Raw genomic sequence first — 18,359 nt, forward strand, 5'->3', positions numbered from 1 at the left:
TGCTTGTCCATGTGTTTCTATGGTATATTGACAGTCATGTGCTTTTTGTGCTGGGGTGGTTTTTTTCTCCTCCTCTTACCTCATGTTATGTATTTTCGTTGTTTTTCCTATCAGCCTACATCTCTGACACGTCTCCCAACGTGATGTAAAGTTGGTCAGAAGGTTCCTTTGTAAGTGTGCATGCAGCATTAGCGTGCTGCCTGCTGTAACCTATAATTTCCTTCAGGATAAATAAAGTATTCTGATTCTGATTCTTAGCGCCCTAGCATGTAAGTTCACATTACCCCTACTTTACTCTCTAAAACAAACTCTAACATGGACTGGGAGCTGATGTAAAGTTTTCGTAATTCTGCCAAAGTGCTTTCTATCTAACATTCATACACATGTATACTCCAACGGATGGATTTGGGGTCGCTATAGCTTAGGTGGTAGAGCAGGTCACCTACTAACCGGAAGGTTGGTGTTTCAATCCCAGTCTGCTTGCCAAATATCCTTGGGCAAGATACTTCCCCCGAAGTTGCTCTCTGATGCATCCATTGAAGTATGAATGCATTTGAATGTTAGATAGGAAGCACTTAGAAACAGCTTTGAAGAGAGTGCTTGGGTCAATGTACAAGTTGTGTAAAGTGCTTTATGTAGAAAAGTGCTATCTAAGAACCAGTTCATTTACTATTTAACCTTTGGAGTTCAACTTGGGCTTAGTATCTTGCCCAAGGATACTTTGGCACACCGGAAACACCAGACTCACTTTTTAAAAACAAACAAACAAACAACCCTTTCCTGTTTAACCTTCTGATGACAGAAGAAAATTCACGTGGAAGATTTAGTTACAGTTATACGCAGTGCTGTGAAAAAGACTTCCCCCCCTCATTAATTATTTATTTAGCATACTGGTCATACATGTTTCAGATGAAACACATTTTAATTTTTGACAAAAATAATAAGATTAAATACAAAAGGCAGTTTTAATAATGAATTATTTTACCAAGAGAAAGCCATCTACACTCACCTGGCCCTTTATGGAAAACACAACCTAACTCTACTTGTGCCACCATTGGCAGAAATAACATATAGTATAATGTACATGCCAGATAACTAGCAATGAATCTTTCACTTTGCTGTGAAGGAATTTTGGCCCACTCATACGTGTTTTACTTCATACTATATAAAAATATCAGCTTTCATCACAACTGAAAAATTACACAGAAAAAGAGATACAGAACATAGAAACATTTATTGCCAGATGCAAACACAATTAAATCAATAAATAGTATTTATTGATTTAATCCAGTAACAGCGCTGTTTTATAGGCTAGGGCATAGGTGTCAAACTCTGGCACGCTAATTACATTTGGCCCGCGAAGCCATACCAAATTACTATCAGAGCTGGCCTACTGGTATTATACAGCTAATATATATATTGTTTAGTATTAAGCTTTGCTTGTTCCATATTCCGTTTTTCAGCAAAACTTGTTTGAGTCCATAAGAAAAGATTCATTCTTATATCTAGAGGAAGATTTTTTTTTCAATAAATATTAATGTTAGCCCGCGACTTTGTTCCAGTTTTGAATTTTGGCCCACTGTGTATTTGAGTTTGACACCCCTGGGCTAGGGATTCTAATATTCCATGGAAATGCCAATTCATTTTGTTTTTTTCTTGATGACAGAGAGCCACCTCTTCACTTGATCACCTAATTACCCTGAGGAGCTGCTCTGAGTGTTCATTAAATGAGAAGGAGACTATCCACTGCTTCTTTCATTTCAGCTGTGTTCACCTGTGTGAAAGCAAAGCACCAGACAGCCTGACTGTGTTGTTGAAGTTAGGAGCACATTGGAATGGAACCTGACTGGATGCTGATTTGTTTGACTAAAGACCACAGACTACAAACCAGAGAAAGGTTGAACCTGGTTCCTAGAGTGAATCTTAAAAATCTCAGAAACATTTTCCCATAGTATTAGTTGAAGATGAATGAAGCCAGATAACACACACCAATGAGTTAAACTGCAGGAATGTCTTAAAGACATAAAGACCTGGATGGCCGCTAACTTTCTGCTTCTTAATTCAGATCAAACTGAGGTCATTGTACTCGGCCCTGAAAAGCTTAGAAATATGGTATCTAACCAGATTCTTACTCTGGATGGCATTACCTTGGCCTCCAGTAACACTGTGAGGAAAATTGACCACAATTTGCCCTTCAATGCATCTCTATCTCAGAGGGTGCTGAAAACTAATTCATGCATGTATTACTTCTAGGCTGGACTACTTTAAATTAGTATATCTGGATGTCCTAAAAACTCCCTGGAAAGTCTTCCGTTGGCTCAAATGCTTCATGACAAGGTCTAGAAAGACAGAGCATATTTCTCATATACGGACTTCTCTTCGCTGTTAAATCTAGAATCAAATTTAAAATCATGTCTGTGAAGGTTCTCAGTCATCCTAAAGCTGCCTATCAGTGGGCTGAGGATCAAAGCCAGAAACTTTGAAATGTTATAGATGACCGAGTTGATCATACAGACAATCGGTCTTTTAGGTACATCCTGTTTATGTATCTTTGGTAAACAATACAGACTTGGTGTAGATTCCCCTGGGTATAGCCTGTGGTATGAGGTCTGGTCTTGTTCTAACTGCTTCAGACAGTCTGTCACCCTCTTCCTGTAGCCACTTCCTGGGTCTCATTTCAGGGGCTCATGAGTATTTTCGTCACTGAGCAGTGCCAAAATTTTCTCATGATTGTCTTTCTGAATGAGCAAAACTGTGTACCTGCCCCTTGTCTGCAGGAAGGATGATAATGTTGTCATTACTAAGTGATGCGAGTGCCTTCCTCTCCTCCATGCCGATGTTGGATGCTGGGGGCTTTGCATTGTCGAGACAGGCTGAAACTTTCGTCCGTAATTGCTCTGCTTCCACGTCTACAATGTTGTTGTTTCGAATTGCTGTTTCACTAGCTCGGCCCACATCCTCATTTTAGGTTTGACTGCATTGTAATAGGTAAAGGTGAATGCTTGGACATGAATTGAGCTGCAGTTTGGGGAAGGCCTCGAAGGGGACTGGCAGATCCCCAAAGAAGGCATCTCACAGAAGCAGCAATAACTGAGCGATACGAAGGACGAAGACGTCAGAAAAATTTGACTTTCGATTCGACTTATTTATACAGCACCGAGCCACAGTGACAGACACCTCGAGACGCTGCAATGATGTCTAGAGGTAAACCCAACAACCATATGACCCCCTATGAGCAAGCACTTAGCAGAGGAGGGATGAGTGGCTGAGAACCTGGCAACTCGGTGCCGAAGCATACTGCATATTGTCACTGAGGGATGGAGAAATGGCGACTTGGTGCCCTTTTTTTGTGTGTGTGTGTCATCTTTGCTGAGAAACTGGCAGTACGGTGGTAGGAAGCTTGCTGCTGCGTTTGCGAATGGCAGATAGGGAAGAACCGGGGATCTAGTTGCCAATTTGCTTAAGCATTTAGCGAAAGGAGGGATGGAAACATCACGACGATGGGGAACAGTAGAGAGTATGGAGCTAGCGACAGATTTCCAGCTTGCATGAAATGGTGTTAGTAGGAAGCAGAACAGAGCTGATCTTCCCCCTGCTACCTGGCGCTGGCGGGTGGGTGGAGCTTCGAAGTATGCTCTAGCTTTTGCGGTTGGAGCTGCAATTTGTTTGGAAGCTTGGGTTCGGCGTTGACGTCCGTCGACTTTTTCGTGGAGCAACGTGAGAGGAGCTGTGAGTTCTGCTGGCGGGCGACCTTGCTGGTTTTCGCTTAAGTGGCGGGCAGCTGGAGGTACTTCATGACTGGATTTAGCGGAGATGAGACGACTGGCTTGATGGATTAGCAGACCGTATGTCGGGTGGCGAGAAAATTGCTAGGAGGTGTTTAGCATTCGGTTTTTTGGAAGCGCCGCCGTGACATTCGGTGTGTTTCTGGGATTGCCGGAGGAAAAGCGATGGATGCAGAGCCTTAGTAGTTGCTCGTCTGACACGCTGACAGACGAGAGGACGATTGTAGCGAATGGAAGGGTGAGTAAATTACTCCTGAAAGATAAGCTGTGTTTAAAGGCATTCAGCGAGAATTGACCTTGTTTGCACGTAAACGAGAATGAACAGCTTGCAGAACTGGGGGATCCTATATAGATGACAACCAAAAGGAGCTCCTGAAATTCTAATACATAATCTCCAATTCTGTGTAGTGAGATTTATCTCAGTGTCACGGCAAAGTTCAACCCTTTTGCAAGGTTGCTTTTCTCTGCTTGGGTTACCTGTACGAGAAATCCGTCACCCCCTTGTCCTCTGTGTGGCATCCTTCTCTCTGTGGCTGAGAGGACACTCTGTATTTTTCTGTGGTTTCTGACACACTACAAGTCAAACTTCCTTTGTTGCCTGGGTTACAATTTTTTTTGCTGGGCCAGATGAGCCTTATCAGTGAATTCAAAGATCTTTTGATGAGTATTGATCGGATCTGCTCCTCTTTGGATTTTAGCATGTCAATGTTAAAATGTCTTTGTCTCAGCTGTGCGTTCTGGAGGATTTTAGTTGCCTGGAGGCCCTAAACTGAAGAGCTCATTTGCAGACTTTTAGGAGTAATCGTATTGTTTGCATCTGAGGCTGAATCTCAGCTGGTTCCTGTAATCAGCCTTCTTACACGCTGTTTGCTCACACTGACGAACTAGCTTTAGGGAGTTCTTGCCAAAGTGGGTTAAAATGTCTTGATGCATGCTCATCATCATCAAGGTAAGTTGGAAGAAATGTTTCATCATCATCCAGGTGACTTCTTCAGTCTCAGCTGACTGCAGGTTTCAAACTTATAAACAGTACATTTGCATAATGACTGAAACCAGCCCACTGAAGGAACAATGGGCTGGGAGGTCAGTTCCTTGATCATTAATATGCAAATTGTCATGACTATTCATCAACAACCACTTATCATGTCCATGAGTACCATTCACAGAGAGTTGGGAGTTGGCTGCAATCACAGCACTGTAAGATGGTGACAGATGGACCCTTAGGCCCCTCCTCGATTCAGATCTTTCCCTTTTCACATAAATGTGTACCGTAAACCTATGAATACGGATCAGTATTTAAAGTTTGACTCTCATCATCCACTGGAGCACAAACTGGGCGTCATCAGGACGCTACAACACAGAGCAAACACCATCCCCACAGACAGAGCAGCCAGGGAGGCAGAAGAACATCAAGAAGGCCCTGAGTAAATGTGGTTATCCCAGCTGGACTTTTGTCAAAGCTGGGAAGGCTCCTAAAGAAAGCTCCAGCCGATCCAGGAGAGAAGGACAACCACTGCCCAAGTGAAAACCTGTAGTGATCCGTACGTGTCAGGAGTCTATTTACACCTTCAGGCCAGTGGACACTCTTTCAAAGATGAGGATGTAACATCCTGGACAGGGAGGAACGCTGGTTTGAGGGCGGAGTCAAGGAGGCCATTTACGTGAAAAGGGAAAGACCATCTCTGAATGGAGGAGGGGCCTAAGGGTACATCTGTCACCATCTTACAATGCTGTGATTGCAGCCATTCCCCAACTGTGTGAATGGGACTCATGGTCATTGATCAGTGGTTGTTGATCAATGGTCTACGTCCAGATGAACAAAATCAATTTTGTGGGACTCCCTGAACAAGTTCCAGTAAGAATCACTGTGGCAGAAATCCACGAACACGTCTCCAGTATGAAGAGTTGGACAGCAGCAGGCCTCGACGTGATTGGCTGACTGCACTCGTCGAGTGTCTGGCAGCACAAATGACCCAGCAGCTAATGGATGAGAAACACCCAAAATGGCTGACAGAAGGCCAGTGAGATCATTGAGGAGACTGGCTGTGGATACCGACTACAGAATGGAGCAATCATCAGCCACCTCCTCTACACGAATGACATCAAGCTGTATGCCAAGATTGAATGAGACATTGATTCACTGATCCAAACCACCAGGATATACAGCAGTCACATTGGAACGTCATTGGGACTGCAGAAGTGTAGTCGGATGGTACCAAAGAGAGGGAAGGTAGTCAGAACTGAGAGGATCGTACTACCGGAAGGCAACATTGTCCACCTCGAGGACAACTACAAGTACCTGGGAAACCATGAAGAGGTTGCTAGGAAAGCGGCAACCACCAAATACCTGCAAAGAGGCACTAATCATAGCAGCACAGGAACTAGCTCAAAGTACAAATCCATAGAGGGCAGGGTCTATCACATGAGACAAGACCCCATGTGCAGGCTGCCCTTGAGACAATCCAGCAAGGGTGCAAGATGCCAGCAAGCAGGGCATACATGGAACGCCGTTACCAAGTGGACAGCGTAGTGTACAGTAACATCTGTGCCGAGGATGGACTGGAAGTCTCGAGGTCAAACAAACGTTTGGCTTCACTGCTTTTTTGAGTTTTTGGTTTTTGCCTCAGAACTCTCCCAATGATGTCATTAAGAAACCATTGTCCTGGGTTTCTTAATCCATAACTCAATATGTGACGTCCTGTTTAAAATAAACCAATAACGCCTCGAGGGTCTGAATGCCAAACCAATGACTGATATTATTGAAGTTATGAAATATGTGGTGCAATCATGGGAATTATGTATACAACTGTGTAGTAACTATCATCTGAATGCTTCTGTAAAGATTAGATGTAGCAAAGATTCTGTGGATAGTGTTATGTGATTATTATTATTATTATTATTATTATTAGGGATGCACCGATACCGATACTGGTATCGGGTATCGGTGCCGATACTGTAAAATGTGTGTGTACTCATACTCATAAAAGTTAACCGATACCATGAATCGATACTAACTTATTTCATTAATCAGAGGGTGGATTGTCATTTCTGTTGTAGTTTTTTAGATTGGCCACTAGGGGGACATCCCGCGCTAAACAGGCACAGGGTTAGGCGAGTGAGACTGGCAGCTCCAGATAAAAAAGAAAAACTGGAGGCTGCTGTAGCTAGGCTAAACAAAATGTCAGCAGTGTGGAACAGCCAACTTTAACTCAGGTTTTGGAAAAGCGATGAAAAATGTCAAGAGAAAATCCACGGGCAGTGTGTGTGTGTGTGTGTGTGTGGTAGAAGTATTGGTTTTTGTACTCAGTATTGGCAAGTACTCAGATCCAAGTATCGGTATCGTATCGGTTTGAAAAAATTGGTATCGTTGCATCCCTAATTATTATTATTATTATTATTATTATTATTATTATTATTATTATTATTATTATGTGACAATCCTGTGACTGTGTACATCCCAATAATTTTTATGTAAGCCAGTGCATCAGATAACACTGTTTTCATAAATACTAAAGCATACTAAAACCTGGATACTTAGTAAAGTTCAACTCAGGTCAATTCAACTATTTCACGGCACTTTTTGTATGAATTTGTTAGAATATTGTAAATATTGTAAGAATAAAAGTACATCCATGGTTCTCATGTGTTTGTCAGCTCAATAGTCTCAGGATCTCTGCAAACTACAGGAGATTAGAGGGTTATCAAGTCCTAAATATAGGCTGATAATCTGCATATTTTACACAGACAGGAAGCTGTAGATTGTTCATCTGGCTTCACCCATGCTGCAAACTGCTGGAGCAATTAACAGAAATTCAGATGATGCAGTGTCTTTGTTCCTGCCTGGATGATTAATGCTGAAATTCAGACAACCGGCCCAATATGGCTGCCCTCCTCAGGGGTGTAGGCATGTGCAGATGCTAGGAAAAATGATTTCCATATAAATAAATACACGGATAAATAATTTCTATTTATTCATATTCCCTTTCTTCTCGACTGCCTAAGCCTTATTTACATGCTGTTTCTGTCAGCTTTCCTGAGAGTGTGTGTTTTCTGTGTGAAGGTGCTGTGTATATTAAGGAGGAAGATGGAATTAAGAGCAGGTAGACGAGCATCTACCTCTTTGATGAGGGCCATGAAGCGGTTTCCAAAACGCCAGGGCTTGTGTCGGTTGCACTGTAATGAGCTGACAGTGATCTGCTGAGACTGCTGCACAGCAACGGCCACCACGTGCACAGCATCATACATCAGCGCAGCATCCGTCTGCAAACCAAGACAAAGAGAAACCATCATTAACTGGGAATACAGCACACGACACATTAGCTCATAACACCAGCAAAGATTTGTCCAAAGTAAAGAAAATATCAATAATGTGACGCTCCAATCAACGCCTCACATCAACGCTCATGTATAGATTTGCATATTTCATGCCATAGGCATGCCCCTGAATATTTTACTGCCAGTGTCTTATGAACTGATAAGAGACTTCTGAAAGCAGCTTGCAAGAAGCAATATACTCTGACAGGGGAAACAAAATAGAAATATGGGAATAAATCTGACATAAAAGAAGAATATTTAATCAAACTCGAGGTTTTCCAAGTTCATGAGAACATACACTATATATCTTTCATTTTCATTGAAAAAAAGATTATTTAAACTCTAAATCTTGCTACTCAGCAGAAGCTCAAAAAAAAGCCACAACAAGCAATTTGAGATACACAAACCCAGTGAGGTTTCCAGTAATAACCGAGTAATGAATTATTATGTGTTTACATCCAACTAAGCTGTTGTTATGAAGAAAATGTGAGTCATTTGCAAAATAAAAAATATGGGAAAATTTAAAAAAAAAGAGTTTGAATAATATAAAAAATAAATAAGTTATGTAAAGAAGTGGAAAAACTCCAACATGATGGCTGAAAGCCAAACAACATTTCTGTTTTAAAGTTAGAAAGTTGAGCAGCCGCCGAGTAAGCAGCTGTCTTTTAAATGTGTATGATTGTAGCCAGGCTGGAACATATTGCAGCTCATAGAGGGCACGAGGCACATCCTAAAGCTTTGGCCCAACACAGAGAGGCAGCCTCATGCTCGTACACCACAATTTAGAATCAGCAGTTTACCTAACAAGCATGTCGATGAACTGTGGGAGCAAGCTGGATGATATCCATGTGCAACAGCCGATGAGGATTTTGAAACCAGGAATCTAACTGCTGTGAGTTTACTTACATCAATTCAATTCAATTCAATTTTATTTATATAGCGCCAAATCACAACAAAAGTCGCCTCAAGGCGCTTCATAGATACAGAGAAAAACCCAACAATCATATGACCCCCTATGAGCAGCACTTTGGCGACAGTGGGAAGGAAAAACTCCCTTTTAACAGGAAGAAACCTCCAGCAGAACCAGGCTCAGGGAGGGGCGGGGCCATCTGCTGTGATTGGTTGGGGTGACAGAAGGAAGACAGGATAAAAGACATGCTGTGGAAGAGAGACAGTTACAGGCCTCACACCAGGCATGTGAGGCCTGTAACGGAGGGTTTGGGTGATGTTGTCAGGGTGTTACTAACAGAATCTCTTTCTGTTTAGTGATTTGATTTAATACAGATACAACAAACCATTGAAACAAGTTAATTAAACAAGAAACAAAAGCTTTAATGACAAAAGATTCACAGACTGCGTGGAAGACGTTACCACCTTTATCTCTGTCAGTATATTTCTACATTCTTGACAGTAAACAGTCTAAATAGAAGTCCACTGCTGAAGCTATCAGAAAGTGCAGTCATACACACTTCACAAATGAAGCCTATAACTCTGCAGTTCCTTGTGAAAAAAGGGTTAAATTAACGTTTGTCTCGCTTGATTGAAAAGCAATCACAACAGCTCTCCTCAGTTGTTGCACAGAAATCATACCCTAGGGTGCTTGGTGCTCTGTCCTACTGGAAACAAACAACAACAAACCTATCAAACCTGTTATTTTCCCACATTTGAGCCTGATTGAGCGTCACAGTGCTGCAGCTTAAGATGTGTTTTTGTTTGTTTGTGTGTGGCTGTGTGCAGTTATATTCATATCCATAGGAAGTGTCCAGGGATGCACTTAAATCAATGATAGTCAATGAGCTTTTCAAAATGCAAACTGGCTTGAGTGTGTGCCTGGAGGAGTGTGAGGCACTAATAATCTGTGTTAGAAGAAGGTGTTGAGGTAAATGGGAGTGTGAATTTATTTTAGTGTAGGTGTCAAATGGAGGCTGTTGATCTTGTGCGCTGGGGGTTAGCATACTCTAACACACTGTTCTTCTGAAGAGGCAGGATGAGTATGATCCGCTCTGATTACAGAACTGCTTCACGTTAAATCAGTGCAGTCTAACAGCCAATAGGAGTCAAAGAAACGCAACATATTTGGGGGTTCTTGCTTTTCGACAGCATGAATTTTAAAAAAAATGCATTTTATTAAGGAAAATATTTTATGTATGCAGCACACGGGTTGTCAAAGCAGCGATGTGTCACTATGGCAACCAAGAATGAGTTTTAAAAGAACCGGGAATCATTGCAACATAAACCAATCGTTTTTTTCTAACCCATACCAAGTTCTTTAAAAGCTGAAACCATTTCTTGTCCATCCTGTGGGGGGAGGAGGTCACTCCACTCTCTACCACTTCATCCAACGGGCTCCAGAATTTCTCGTTTGCCATCCAACCTGAAGGACTGAGAACATTCAACCCCTCTGAGTTTAGGCTCTCAGGAGTCTGTCTGGCACTGTCTTCATCTCGACAACACTATTCACATAGTCCTCGTTCAAGATGACCCACCTCACACCAGAAATGGATTCAAAGTGTCCTGTCATGGTAAGAAATCTAGATCATGTCAGAACTAGTGCTAGTGTCATTGTGCTTGGTATCCTGCACACACAGTATATCTTCCTCCTCTTGATCATGAGTTTCTCCCTTTACCACACGTAATAATTTAAAGTCCCGACTCTAGAACTTCCTCTCTGCCTTCACGGCTTCTCCCTTTCTTCTTTCACTGTCTTCGTCCAACAGTAGCACAGTTTGCACTGGCACCCTGTAGGCCAACAGAACCTATGGTGGTCATTGTTAACCAGTGCTATTTGGCCATGTCGATGCTCTTCTTGACACAATCCTACTTACTCATGCAGGCTTAGGACTGGCACTTAGGAGTAGGGATGGGTACCAGTATCTGGTGCCACTATGGCACCAGTACGTTCTTTTAGAGCAGAGCTACAGATTAAAAATGCCCAAGGCGAAGCGGTCAAAGTCTGGCTGTACTTCACAGCAAAAGATGCAAACTCAGCAGCTGCAACAAGTGCTTTAAGCTGATACTGTGATACTGTCAAAGGAGGTAACACCTCAAATCTGATGAAACACCTGGCGACGCATAGCGTTTTTTTTAAAGCAGAGAAATGCGGCGTATTTGATAGCTTGCTGCGAGACCTCACACCGAGCACATCTACTGCGGGTGGGTTATTTCGTGTGTAATTTACGTTGAGTAGGCTAACCACGTTATTACATTAATGCATGTAAGGTGAACTAGCAAACATCATCATAGCTACATGCGGCTGTCTTCTTGTTTGATGGCAGATACTCCCTTCACCCTGGCCAAAAAGGCTAAAATGACCAAAGAAAAATGGTAAATGGTAAATGGCCTGTATTTATATAACGCTTTACTAGTCCCTAAGGACCCAAAAGCGCTTTACATATCCAGTCATCCACCCATTCACACACTGGTGATGGCAAGCTACATTGTAGCCACAGCCACGATCGCCCCAAAAAAGTGGAAAACAGTTAAACATGAGAGGTTTTTGGACAAAGTTTGTGTTTTTTCCATTGATTAAGCACTGCTTCCAGCCAAGAGTGATACCATATATGCCCCATAGCTGCAGAAAAGGCTAACATTGTTATCTTTTTACAAAAAAAACAGCTGAACGTGAGAGGGTTTTGGACAAGTTTGTGCTCTCCATTCTTTAAGCACCGGCACCTTTTCAAAAGTACCGGTTTGGCACCAGATAAAACGATACCCATCCCTACTTAGGAGTACACATATAAATAAATGATGTGTAAAAATCTGTGACATGTATGACTTCAACTTGTTTTTCCAGTGTGAGTGGTAAAATGATTCACGTGACCCAACCTCTCTGCCCTCCAAATGTGCACTTCCTCAGATTAGTGCATATCAGACTGGACAGATAAAAAAATGCAGGTTGTAGGTTTGTGTTCACTGGAACTAAGCTCAACTCCTGACAAACAATCCCACATCAAAACTGTACCGTTGCAATGCAGTTAGACCAGTACCGCTCTACTGGCAACCACCAAGCCACCGGATTGTCAGACTTGTAACACCAGAGGACGTTTCCTCTCTGCACTACAGTCCAGTGGTGGCGTCTTTACACCACTGCGCTCTAAGGCTTGATCCATGAAAACCCATTCAATGAAGCTCTCTACACACTGTTCTTGAGCTCATCTGGTGGCCACATGAAGTTTGGGGGTCTGTAGTGATTGGTTCTGGAGAAAGTTATAAGAAAGATGTGTGAATGACTGATTAGATATTTGTATTATGAGCAGTTGAACAGGTCTATGCAGTAAAGTGGCTGCTGAATGTATGTAGCATAAATTTACTCGAGCGACTTTATATCATTTCTCTGTTTTCTGATGCATATAGTTTGATGAGTATAATTTTGCTTTTTTCAGTTTCAACACTTTTGTAACATTTACCCTGTTTGTAGAAGCAGTCCTTGGTTTGTCACACCTGTTGCCATGGAAATGGTTGGAATCCTGATATTCAATGATTTGTGTATATTAGGGGTGTCCAAATTCATGGGCTGCATCCTCCTGAGGACCTGTCCTTTGCTGTCTACGTGAGCCGGGTCCTCAGAAGGTCGCGTGGCCCGGAAGTTTATTCAGCTGTGTGAAAATCCCGGAGGAAACCACCCGGGGGATTAATAAAGTTTAATTTTATCTAATCTAATCTAATAACTTTAATCTCAGCCAAACCGATTTACTCACGAACAAACAAAACACTGAAAAAAGCCCAACAATAACATTTTTAGGTTGTCTAAGTGACTTATATATCATGTTTAACCTGAGTAGCGAAAGTCCGCGGTGGGTTTTGAAAACAATTTGCCGGGAGTTCACTGTTCTCGGTGGCTCCAGTGACCCTCGAGCTCCCGGCGAGCTATCAAGCTGGTGGGTAACAGACGTTTTCAAAAACGTCGGAGCACTTTTGCAAATATGCGATATCTTGATAAACCGAGCAGATATTTGAGGTTTACACAGCTACTTTCTTGCCTGAAAATATATTAAAAGTTTATTTTGTGACCCAGAAAGATTAATAAGAGCAATATTAAAAACTTAGTAGTAGGGATGCACCGATACCGATACTGGTATCGGGTATCGGGGCCGATACTGTAAAATGTGTGTGTACTCATACTCGTAAAAGTTAACCGATACCATGAACCGATACCAACTTATTTCATTAATCAGAGGGTGGCTTGTCATTTCTGTTGTAGTTTTTTAGATTGGCCACTAGGGAACCAATTATTATTTTATTTATTATTTATTTTATAATAATTATTTTGTTTGTTTGTTTACAATATGGACACTCTACAATAATTTAAAAGTTTATTTTATTCCAAACAGAAGTGTTTATTTATTATTCTGAAAGCTCGAGACAGTGCCAATAGTTCTTTTTGATATTTTGTAAAGTTACAATGTGGAGACTCTGCAATAATTTAACAGAAGTGCTTATTTTTCACTTGAAATTTTTTTGTGGTCATTTTTATTAAGATTTTATTTTTTATCGACAGAGAATAAAATGAAACCTGTCTTCCAATTCATTGTATTTGTGTGTGTGTGTGTGTGTGTGTGTGTGGTAGAAGTATCGTTTTTTGTACTCTGTATCGGCAAGTACTCAGATCCAAGTATCGGTATCGTATCGGTTTGAAAAAATTGGTATCGTTGCATCCCTACTTAGTAGTGGCCGCCATTGTTGCAAACTGGAATTGGCTGGGACGCGCTATGAATTCTGGGATATCGTGGGCCACGAAGGATACACCCGACCCATCCTTATAATATTCTGTCTGTAACTGCAGGCTTCCTGCAATATACTCTATGTACTTTGATATTTGTGTACCTTGAACACAGCACTGCTAATGTAACATGTATGTTTTCATATTAAGGAAGAAACCCGGACATTCACAGGGACAACTCCACACATACACAGATATGCAGAAGGCGTGCTATCCTTCAGTCCTAATACTGATTCAGATTATGTATTTAAATCATCTCTGGTGGCGTCGTCACTCTGCTACATAAAAAACACATTTGTTTTTATTCCAAAACAACAAAGCCTGCCAGTGGGTGGAGAAGTGATGCTGTTCGTGTATATGAAATCATAATGACCGTTCAGTGGGCTGCACCTTTTTAAATGGGCACTTTAGTCAACACTACTCTGTGCTTTTGAAAGAATTCAGCTCGACTGCCATTTTCATTGCAGGCAGTGTTCCTTTTAGTGTTGAGGGCAGGAGCTGCACTCTGTCATGATGCCATCTATTCTCTCTGTTATAGAGCACACAGGCCCAGAGGGAACTCATAATAGCAATGTGACAGCCTGTCAGTCAGTTACACCGTGTATGCTTTAACCAGGAGAAGTCAGCAGGACTAGAAGTGAACTTGTACAAAAGCCTAATCAAAGTCATAAAAAAGTATTTAATTTAAATATGCTCTTAATTAAAATAAGAAGAAGCTAAATGCATTAAGTGGTGTGCAGGAAAGAGTGAAGACGAGCTGAGAATTGCTGGAGGAGTTCTGGCAGAGAGGTTTGTGTGCCTCTCTGCTTCTCCCTGGTGCAAGCCTCACAAGTACCCGTCAGGCAGACTTGCAAATGATTTAGCAACACCGGCACTTCACTCTATAAACATCTCATTAAAATCAATTATGTCATTCCTGAATGAAATTACAGCTAAATGCTTTAAAAGCTGCTTTTCCCTTGTGTCAGCCAATATGAGCGTTAAACCTAACACTGTCTATTTTTCCACCTGTCTCTGCCTCTCTCATTCTCCCGCTCTCTCTCTTTCACTCTGAGAGTTAGGAAGATTAATTAAATCTCTTAAGCTCAGATTGATTTCAACACTTTTATGAATTGTTAAAATACCCAGGTTGACTTGGAAGCTGCAAAGGTTCCCTGCACCCCAAGCCACCAACCCACATCGCTACTAAACAACCAGCTCATCAACATTGCCATGGAAACAAAATGGCAAGAAACAGCTTTCCCCTCACTGGGGATGGGCTGATAATTTCCTGAAGCTTTTTGCAGCCTACTCTCAGTCAATGCATGCTCCCTTGCAGGGAGGAAGAGAAGCTAACTTGAGAATAAAGGTTCGTAACAGGGTTTGGAAAACTGGCATAACAAAGGATAAACGCCTAAACGCCTAAACGCCTCACTGACCAGACTCAAGTGATGATTAGAATTACACACATGTGTTTCTCATAAACCCCACAGTGTTTGAAACTGCTGACCTGATAATTGCCACTTAAAGTTTTAGTAGAGATTCACAACGATACTCGTATCGATATTGAACCGTTCGATACAGTGCTTTCGGTTCGGTACGCATATGTATCGAACAATACAAAATTTTTAATTTATTTTATCAACTTTCCTTCTGACGGTGCTGTCTGTGTTGAGCGCTCAGTGGATCTGCGCTCGACAGTGCAGCCTAGGCGGAGTAGTCGCAGTGTTGCCAACTTAGCGACTTTGTCGCTATATTTAGCGAGTTTTCAGACCCCCTTAGCGACTCTTTTTCTAAAAAGCGACTAGCGACAAATCTGGCGACTTTTTCTGGTGTTATTGGAGACTTATTTATGTCGACTTTTTGACGTGAAAACGCGTATCGCTCTTACTCTCAACAAGCAGCGGTGCTGCCGTGGGCACCTCGCCCGTGCCAAAGCACTCACGGGCGGAGGATAGTCCTCCCCCAGCTGCTATCAGGGCAGGAGACGTTCACACCTGTGCGTCCAAACGGCAAATGAATCGCGCATGAGTTCTTCTTTTACTGTTAGGCTGTTTTATGGATCACAAGGTTTAAAACTACTTATAAACACACACTCTCACACACAAAGTAACTCCACCAGAGCGCCAATTTCGGGTCACTTTTGCCGGTCCAGGCCCGGATTAAGGAGCAGGGTTGGAATTGTGACATTAAAAAACAATAATTGATAAAAGAAATTTAATTTGTAGTTCTAAATAAACTCTAACTGCATTTAGGACATTTTTTACTCACTTTATGTCTCTTCCACGATGTTATTTCTCTCTCCAGCAGCGTAGGTTACAATTACATTAGCATGACCAATTATGCAAATTAGGTGATGACGTCATTTGGCGACTTCTAGCGACTTTTAGGACAGCCAATAGCGATTTTCCTTACTAAGGAGTTGGCAACACTGAGTAGTCGAGCGCAGATTCACTGAGCGCAGCGCAAGCTAGCAAGACAGAAGCTAAGCTCTCCTTGCAACATGGCAAATTGAACCTCCCCCACCCTCATTCAGATCTGGCGTTTGGAACTATTTTGGTCTTCATGTGACGTATGACCCTGAAGGTAAGCGCGTCATGGACTAAAGTAAAACAGTATGTTGGATGTGCCAGCAATGCTCAATTACATGAGTGGGAACTAGCGTGTTAGCGCAGTTAGCTCGTTAACGTGTTGGCCGTCCAGCCCCACGCACGGGGCGATCCGCGGTAGCTCGTTAACGGAGATTTGCCGTGTTGTGGCGTTAACGTCATTTCAGATTAACGCTGACAGCACTAGTGGGAACACAACGAATATGACTGCACATTTACTCCGACATCATCCTCGTGCAAAGACAAGTGGAAGCAGACAAAAACAACAAGCACGCATGCTACAAACTTTACCCGAGTCATTTAGACAGCCGTTAGCACATGATTCTCCTTATGGGGACCTGATATGTTTAATATGCTGCTGAGAATATAGCCCAGAAGAAGCGTATAGTAGAGCTTTTATTTTGGAAAGAGACATTTCTCTGTAATAAACTCTCTTTTCCAAAGATGAGGGATTCCTCAATCAGATAGATTTATTTGTTATTACTTTGTTGTTTCAGCAACATTAAATTTAAAAACTGTACTTTTGAGTTAAAATATATATTTATAATTTTAATAAATGACAAATTAAAAAGGCATGAACATTTTTTGTATCGAAAAAATATCGAACCGTGACACCAAAGTATCGAACCGAACCGTGAATTTTGTGTATCGTTGCACCACTATTATCTATCTATCTATCTATATGTCTATCTATCTATCTATATATATGTATATATATATATACATACATATATATATATACACACACACACATATATACATATATATATGAATGAATTTTGACTTTAGACTCTGTTTACTTTCCACAGACTCTTTGAAATAACGCTGGAACAGAGCCGTGAGATGTATTGTTGCAAAATGTTCTATTACAACTGTATAAGCCATATTGCATGTGACAGATGTTCAAACAATAGGAAAAAACAGGCAGAGGTCGATTCTATCCCTTCTTAACATTTCTCCACGGGGGACAGTGATGGATTTATTTTGAAGTTCCTCGCAGAAAGTGGGACACAAAGCCAATAGCAAATTTCCAGAGTTGAGACTTGTTATACCACAAAAAAACTGATTCCTGAAGCGGTGAGGGACGGCTGTTGGAGCTGCAGCTTTGCTAGTCATGCAGAACGCTGTGGTCACACTGCTGTGGCTCTTGTGATTGAAACATAAACACCTTGAGATATAAGGGTGCACTTGGGAGCGGCACAGAGAACTTGGGTATAGGGGTTTGTGCTTGTGTGTGTGTAGGAGGAAAGTTTAGCCCTCAACTAATGATCCAAGGCAGCTTAGTAGCCTCCCTCCCTCATTGCACTGTGACTCTTCGGCCCCGGCTTCCAGCTACTTGAGGGGATTAAAAATTGAGCATGTTTTGTACTCTTTTGGAATCTCTCAGAGGCCTTAGTCATGACTAGGTCACTCACAGCCATCAGCTATTTTTGCTTTTCTCAGCATTGTACACACAAGCTGTACTGATATGTCATGAATATTTGTATGCAGGGCACGAAGGATTGTGACGGAAAGAGAAATCAGGCAGTCACCTGTTCATTTCTCTGCTTGATTCCTGTTTCAACAAACACATTTGGTCATTTCCATGAGAAAAACAAAACAAATAAATACACTGTAACACGTCACAGGCTTATTACTCCTTAAGCAAAAGACTGTTAACCAACTCCTGGAGCTTATTAAACTCACGAGGGTCATATAATGTAATTAGTCTTGGTCTCTTTAATCAAAACATCATCAACAGCATCTATAGTCAAAACAGATGTGACAAAACTGTTTAATTACAAGCAAGTAACGTACTGGGATGGCAGATACGCACAAGCTAAGCATGTTTTTCTGTTCTTTTATACAATTTAATGATTATAGAAAATACAAGAAACCATTTTCCAGGAAAGCCACGCACATACTGTCGGACAAGTTCCACCACTGAAGTGATCAACTATCTTTGGATACCAT

At 41.7% G+C, this 18,359-nt stretch overlaps 1 protein-coding gene across 3 annotated transcripts in view; it reads right to left on the bottom strand.

Annotated features, from left to right (window-relative positions):
* The window catches only part of grik2 (glutamate receptor, ionotropic, kainate 2), a 350,278-nt gene that overhangs the window by 138,035 nt on the left and 193,884 nt on the right, over positions 1 to 18,359 (bottom strand). For all 3 annotated transcript variants that reach the window (XM_087837590.1, XM_087837588.1, XM_087837589.1), the window contains exon 8: positions 7,902 to 8,045. In XM_087837590.1, the coding sequence (XP_087693716.1) occupies positions 7,902 to 8,045 (144 nt within the window). The remainder of the gene's footprint in view (positions 1 to 7,901; positions 8,046 to 18,359) is intronic.

Source organism: Neolamprologus brichardi, unplaced genomic scaffold (genome assembly GCF_056152115.1).
Source record: "Neolamprologus brichardi isolate AB-2024 unplaced genomic scaffold, ASM5615211v1 NODE_ptg000036l+_length_2141236_cov_1, whole genome shotgun sequence".
NCBI classification, from domain to species: Eukaryota; Metazoa; Chordata; class Actinopteri; order Cichliformes; family Cichlidae; genus Neolamprologus; species Neolamprologus brichardi.